General features: G+C 43.3%; 1 protein-coding gene across 1 annotated transcript; it reads left to right on the top strand.

The window, feature by feature from the left end:
- Window positions 1–2,209: 2,209 nt before the first annotated feature.
- Window positions 2,210–4,053, top strand: LOC143125270 (Golgi-associated plant pathogenesis-related protein 1). The gene is made up of 6 exons (XM_076286607.1): window positions 2,210–2,242; window positions 2,508–2,526; window positions 2,717–2,944; window positions 3,475–3,552; window positions 3,748–3,897; window positions 4,049–4,053. Exons 2-6 carry the CDS (start codon window positions 2,520–2,522, stop codon window positions 4,051–4,053), a joined length of 468 nt encoding a protein of 155 aa, XP_076142722.1. The 5' UTR covers window positions 2,210–2,242; window positions 2,508–2,519.
- The last annotated feature ends 2,735 nt before the right edge of the window (window positions 4,054–6,788 follow it).

Genomic DNA, 6,788 nt, shown 5'->3' with positions numbered 1-6,788 from the left:
GAGGGGGAGGCAGTTCCAGAGTCTAGGGGCTGCCACTGAAAAGGCTCTGTACCCCCTAGTTTTCAGCCTGGCCCTGGGTTCTTCCAGCCGCAGTTGGTCTGCTGACCGTAGTGCTCTGGAAGGGAAATGGTGGTGTAGAAGATCAGACAGGTAGGTGGGGGCCAGACCATGGAGAGATTTGTATACAGTCAAGAGGAGTTTGAAATTGATGCGGTAGCGGATGGGGAGCCAGTGGAGTGAAGCCAGAACTGGGGTGATATGTTCACGTTTTTTGGTGCAGGTGAGGAGTCGGGCGGCTGAGTTCTGAACCAACTGCAGGTGGCGGAGCTGGGATTGATCAATGCCAGTATAGAGAGCATTACAGTAGTCCAGTTGTGAAGTGATGAAGGCATGGATGACTCTCTCAAGATCGCTCTGGGGCAGGTAGGCTTTGGTCTTAGCTAGGGTTCTGAGGTGGAAAAAGCTCTTCCTAACTACTGCACCGACCTGCTGTTCAAACTTGAATTTGCTGTCAAAAATCACGCCCAGATTTCTGACAGAGGGCCTGATGTTAGAGGCAATGGGGCGCAGGGCATTGGTGGAGAAGGCCGGAGAGGTTTTGCCAAAGACAATTAACTCAGTCTTGCTCTCGTTAAGGTTGAGGAAGTTTGCACCCATCCATGACTTGATGTCAGCAAGACAGTCACGCAGTAGATGGAGTGCAGCCTGCCCATCAGCCTTAAGAGGGATACAGCTGGACGTCATCTGCAAAGCAGTGGAAGGAGATGTTGTGTTTTGCCAGGATATCCCCTAGGGGTAAAATGTACAGTAAAAAGAGGATGGGACCCAAAATAGAGCCTTGAGGGACCCCGCAGGTGAGGGGGGCAGGAGAGGAGATAGTCTCCTAGCTGGACAGAGAAGCTCCTATCGGCCAGGTAGGACCGGAAGAACTCCAGGGCTGAGTCTTTGATGCCCACATGATGCTCGAGCCGAGCCAGCAGGATCCTGTGATCCACCGTGTCGAAGGCTGCTGTTAGATCTAAGAGCACCAGGATCACAGGGGGCTACCTGAGTCAGCGGCTAGGAGCAGGTCATTGAGGACTCTCAGGAGCGCAGTTTCTGTGCTGTGGGCTGTTCTAAAGCCAGACTGTAACTTCTCATAGATGTTATTGTTGGACAGGAAGGATTGCAGCTGGACATAAACCGCTCGCTCAAGGACTTTGGATAGGAACGGTAGCTTGGAGCCTGAAGTTTGAGAGTATAGCGGGGTCAAGGTTGGGCTTTTTTAGTAATGGTTGAACCACAGCATGCTTGAAGGCAGCCGGGACACAACCAGGGGTGAGGATGGTGTTTATCAGCAGCAGGAGGAAGGGGGCAACCGTGCCGAGGACAGTAGCATCCTTGAGTAGACGGGGGGGTAGGCAGTCAGAGGGGCAGTTTGAGGGCCGCAGATGTCTGACTGCGTCACAGAGGGAGGATAGGGAAATGGGCTCAAACTGCTTGAGGACAGCTGGCAGGGGGAGGGGTGGAGGGGCAGGGAGTGGGATGGCAGGGGTATCTGAAGGCCTTAGAGCGGCAACCTTGTCAATGAAGAATTTTTTTAAACTTTCACAGAGGGCGGGTGATGGCACAACAAGGGATTCATTACGGGGATTTAAGAGAGAATTCAGTGTATTAAAAAGAACCTGGGGTCTGTGACTGTTTCTGGAGACCAGGGTGGAAATGTACTGAGTTTTAGCAGCTTTAACGGCTCGGTGGTAGTCCGACAAACAGCTAGAGAGGGAGACGTGAAGGCGGTCCTTCTGCCACTTGGCTCTTCATTATATGACGATAACTAACTTTTACACACACACAACTAACTTTTACACACACATATACCCATATACATACCCACCCATTCACACACACACACACACACACACACACACACACACGCAGACCCTGCTTGCATACTGTCTTACACACCCATAAACACCTGTGAGCACCCTCCCCCATCACACAAACACACACACACACACACACACACACACACACAGTCATGCACTCTCACACCTCTCCATCAATGGAAGAATACCTGCAGGCCATGAAAAGGTATGTCTGCATCTTTGTAGGTTGAGCACAGGCATAAAGCAGGTTGAAAGGATAGGGAGGGGGGAGGAACATGGGAAACACATATAAAGCCAGCTGTGGGAGGCTCAATGTGACAACAACGACAAGTCAGCGCAGCTAAACCATCCTATTTCCAAACCCTCCGCACGTAAAGGTGAGCCACTGAAGCCACTCTCTCTATGAGGGACTCTTTTAATTCTTAGAGTAAGTCTGTTAACTGGAAAGACACATCTGAATATGATGTATTAAGGTAACAGTGTGTTTTCACTAACTATCATGTATGTATCTGCATCTTAATCATTATCTTGATTTATTTTTTGACTTTAGGAGTCTGCTTTGTCATGGAAATTTCATGTTGTGCAAATTGTAATTACTAATTTATTTATTGTGGTGTTATCCATTTATTTCTTCATCTACAGACCAAAAACACAATGGCAGGTGAGTTCTTTCTCCCTCTTTGTTTAAACAACGTTTTCTTGCCTATGGTAAAATATTTTGTACAGTACATCTTATTTATCTTCTGGTCCATAATATATTGCTATCAGATAAACATCAACACACTGCAGCAGGTCTTAACAAGAACAGAGAGTGCAGACGTTTAACCATCATCACCACCCTCTGTTGACAGATGATAGCTTCAAGGCAGAGTTCCTGCAGACCCACAACGAGTTGCGGGCCAAGCACGGCGTGCCGGCCCTGACCATGAGTGATGACCTGTGCAATTCCGCTCAGGCCTGGGCCGACCACCTGGAGAGCATCAACAAGAACAGCAGCATGATGACCCTCCAGCACAGCGACACCAAGAACGGAGAGAACCTCTACTTCTTCTCGAGCTCTGCACCCATCAAACTAACCGGTATGGCTGCCTGCCATGGCTAACACAGGGCACCAGAGGGGACTTGTCTAAATAGTTCTTGCTTACTGAATTAATTTAGTAATTAAATTATCAATCAATTTAATTTTGTTTTCAATTTAATCCCATTAAAAGTCCAGAAAACATGGGATATATCAGGGCTTGGCTTGTCTGTCGGTCATACTTTACTTGAAAAGTGTCTTATAGACTACAGATGGTGAGATGGTAAACAAACTATCTGATGACACTCTGTTAATAGCAAAGTATGGTTGAGGTTAAGGTTAGATGTTGGGTTTGGTTTAAAGTGCTTTTCAGTAATTGTTCAAGAACAATGTGACTGAACCTGAATTTCAAGAAACTATTTCTAATGTCTGTATAGGTGAACTATCAGTCATTCCTGCTTGTCTAATTACTTGCACTGCCAATGGGTGACATTTTCTTTTTGTTAGTTTATTGTTTGTTTTCTTTACATTCCTATATTCTGTCTTTCTCATTATGTCTGTCTTTTGTTCCTTGGATGTAAATATCTTTAGGAAAAGAGGCAGTTGAGAACTGGTACAGTGAGATCAAGGATTACGATTTTAGCAATCCTGGTTTTGGATCCAACACAGGTAAGTTGACTGTTACAGTACACTATTAAACTCAACCTGGCTATTAGATATTTAATTACATTTCTGTGTGTACTTGTGTTTCAGAATGTTACAATGCTCATCTTAGTCTACTTTTGAAAAATTTGAAATGTGAAGCTAGGCAAATGTCTTGCTATTTTGTCCTGCTCATGTGGCTATTCGTATTATTCTTTTAAGGCCACTTCACCCAAGTTGTGTGGAAGTCTTCAACTGAAGTTGGTGTGGGTATTGCCATGGTTGGAAATGCTGTCTTTGTCGTAGGCCAGTACAGTCCTGCAGGAAACATAAGCAACGAGGGCTATTTTGAGAAGAATGTCCTGCCTGCATGTAAGCATAGTTAAATACAGACAATTGTCAGGTTTTCAGTTGTAGACCCTAGACTTAAATTTAGGTCCAGCAATATTCTATCTTATTATATATGTGATTTAATTCTTCCCTGTATTAATGAACGCTATTTTCCTTAATCCTTCCCCTTCAGCATAAACATACAGGACCCACTCATTCCTCCATCGTGCTCCAAGCCATAGCGATCATGTCAATGCATTGAAAAATAATCAATCAATCCATCAATAAATCAGTCAATCAATTCAATGTCAATTCAATCTTTTTATCAGACTCACGAGTGCATAGCATAGAAAAAATGAAATAGTTCAAGATCGATCAATCAATCAATCAATGGTGCCAGCGTTTTCTAAGCGTTGATGAGTGCTGCAAACAGCTTTTCCTAGGGCTGACACACCCCTCTAGTCTTTGTCCTATTATGTGAGTATGTTAAATGCAAATTGGTATTCTACACAGAGAATAACTACTCAAGTACAAAATATAATCATACAACTGAAGTATTGTCCTAGAGTGAATGTAGAAACATCTGTTTTTTTTGTATTATTCGAACTACAGTGTATGAATTCAGTGTAGAATGTTTGTATAGCCTATGGCATTTATAATCTATTTCTAAAACAGCTGTAAAGGGACACTGATTGTTTGGGAACATTCTCATTTTCTGTGAATAAAAGATTTTATGAAAAAAAGACAACAAGAAAACAACAAAGGTCCTTATTTCATGTGGCAGTTATGCACCTTTTATATATTTGCTCGTGATGCCGATTTAATAGCAGCTACATATGCAGTTCAATATGTAAATGGTGTGTACAGCTACATACAGTATGTGACAGTCTTCAGAGTCAGTAAAGATACACAGTATTGATTGATAACACTGCAATGAGAACAAAGGAAACATTATTAGAGACATCTCTAAGTTTTACTCCTCAACTTGAACTGTGCTTTGGAGCATAATGTGTGATAAGTGTTGTGTGACAGACAAACAACTTAACGTAGCCTAGGTGAACCCAGATTAACCTGTTAGCAAAATTGAATTAGCTCTGAAGGTCCGCTTGGAAAGGGTCCCATTGATGCCAGTTTTTAAACTTCCCATTTTACGACTTGGGTGTAACCAGCAGTGAAATTCAACTTAATTGGGTGCATTGAACTCTTACCAAGTGTAGCAAACACATTTCTTGTAAACAATGGTTTTAAATGTAGTTGTTTACTCAATTACAAAGAAAACACGTTCAAGGGTTTGGAATTTTCTGTTAATTTGTTTTGTTCATTCAAGTTTGAACAACAAACACACAACAGCAATGCTTTGAAACTAAAAAGTAAAACAAAATGGGTGTAAAGGAGGGTGGGGGTGTTGAAATAAAATGACAGCAAGTGTAGAGTTTTATATCAAACACGTCTTAAATAATGGAACACACTTCCTCTAAAGTCGATCAAAGTTGGAACTTAAGTCTGACCTCCGAGAGGTCTGGAATGCAGCGTGAGATGAATTTAGGGACTTTCATTGACTTCCTGGCTCCATGGTTCTTTCAAATGCAAATTCAGAAGAAGGTTGGATAAATACATGATTCAGTGCTCCTATCATATCTCATTTCATGCATCTCATTGACCACCTTGTTTCGTCTACTATGGCAGTCAAGTCATGACATGCACTACCACATCTCACATCATCTCAGACAGGGTGCCTTAATACCACCTGAAGCCCCTGGGCTATGGTTTTTTTTGAGGAGACCCCCCCCCCCAAACTGCGAATATTAATTAAGACAAAATGATTCCCGACCCGCGATCCGACCCGCTTATTTACAAAATGTGCGCTTTTGGTTAATGTAGTCTAATATGCAGTGTAATCTTTCCTCCTGAGCCTACAGTATGTAAAACCTTTACATAAACAAGAACGGAAAGTCCTTCTTAATCACGTCAGCCTACCCATGACATCGCTTATCAAATACCGCACAAAGTGGTGATTAATCAATCAAGAGGCGATTGAAATGACTGAGGCAGGGACTGAGCCTGTGATTCTCTGTGCATAGTAAGGTAAGGTGCTCTGTGTGAGTGAGTGTCATGGTGATAGTGCAATGGTGATAGTGGTCATGGTGATAGTGCAAATGAGTAAGTCCAACAGTGCAACAGTGCAAGAATAAAGTCTATATATCTATATATATAACTATTTTAAGAAAAGGTATAAGTGTGGCCACAGTTCGGCTGTGGCATGGAGGGAGGGGTTATGCATATGTGCTAATGTGCTAATATAGCACGCAAACAGTGAGGCAGAAAAACAGTGGTAAAAAGTGGCTAGTGGACAGACAGTATCCAAACATGGATGGGGTGAAGAGGCAGACAGACTATGCAGATACGTCTATCTCTCCTCTTCCCTTAAGTGAAGCATTGAACAGTTCAATGGCCCTGGGGACAAATGACTTCCTCAGTCTGTCTGTTGTGCAAGGCAGTGAGCGAAGTCTCCAGCTGATCAGGCTCTTCTGCTTAACAATAGTGCTGTGGAGTGGGTGACACTTATTGTCCAAGATGTTGATCAGTTTGTTCAGGGTCCTTTTGTCTGATATTGAAGTGATGCACTCCAGTTCAGCTCCCACTACAGAGCCAGCTTTCCTTACCAGCCTGTCAATTCGCCCCGCATCCTTCTTCTTTGTGCTTCCTCCCCAGTATACCACTGCATAGAAGAGGACGCTGGCAACAACAGACTGGTAGAACATCCTGAGGAGCTTGTGTAACGGTAACAGATTACCGGCTATTCTCCCCTCGAAACACACAACAACACAACGACGTAGTATAAAAATATATAGTTTATTAACAATCAAGTTTTAAAAACACAGTTCAATAAATAGCTTCGGGTCAGGTGAATAAGGGCCAATCTCAATTCTCTA

This window comes from Alosa pseudoharengus, unplaced genomic scaffold, assembly GCF_046254945.1.
Source record: "Alosa pseudoharengus isolate Yale_2024_CS ecotype anadromous, Long Island Sound unplaced genomic scaffold, YU_APseudo_1.1 YU_APseudo_1.1_scf_16, whole genome shotgun sequence".
Classification (NCBI taxonomy): Eukaryota; Metazoa; Chordata; class Actinopteri; order Clupeiformes; family Clupeidae; genus Alosa; species Alosa pseudoharengus.
This window is presented reverse-complemented; position numbering and strand designations above follow the sequence as displayed.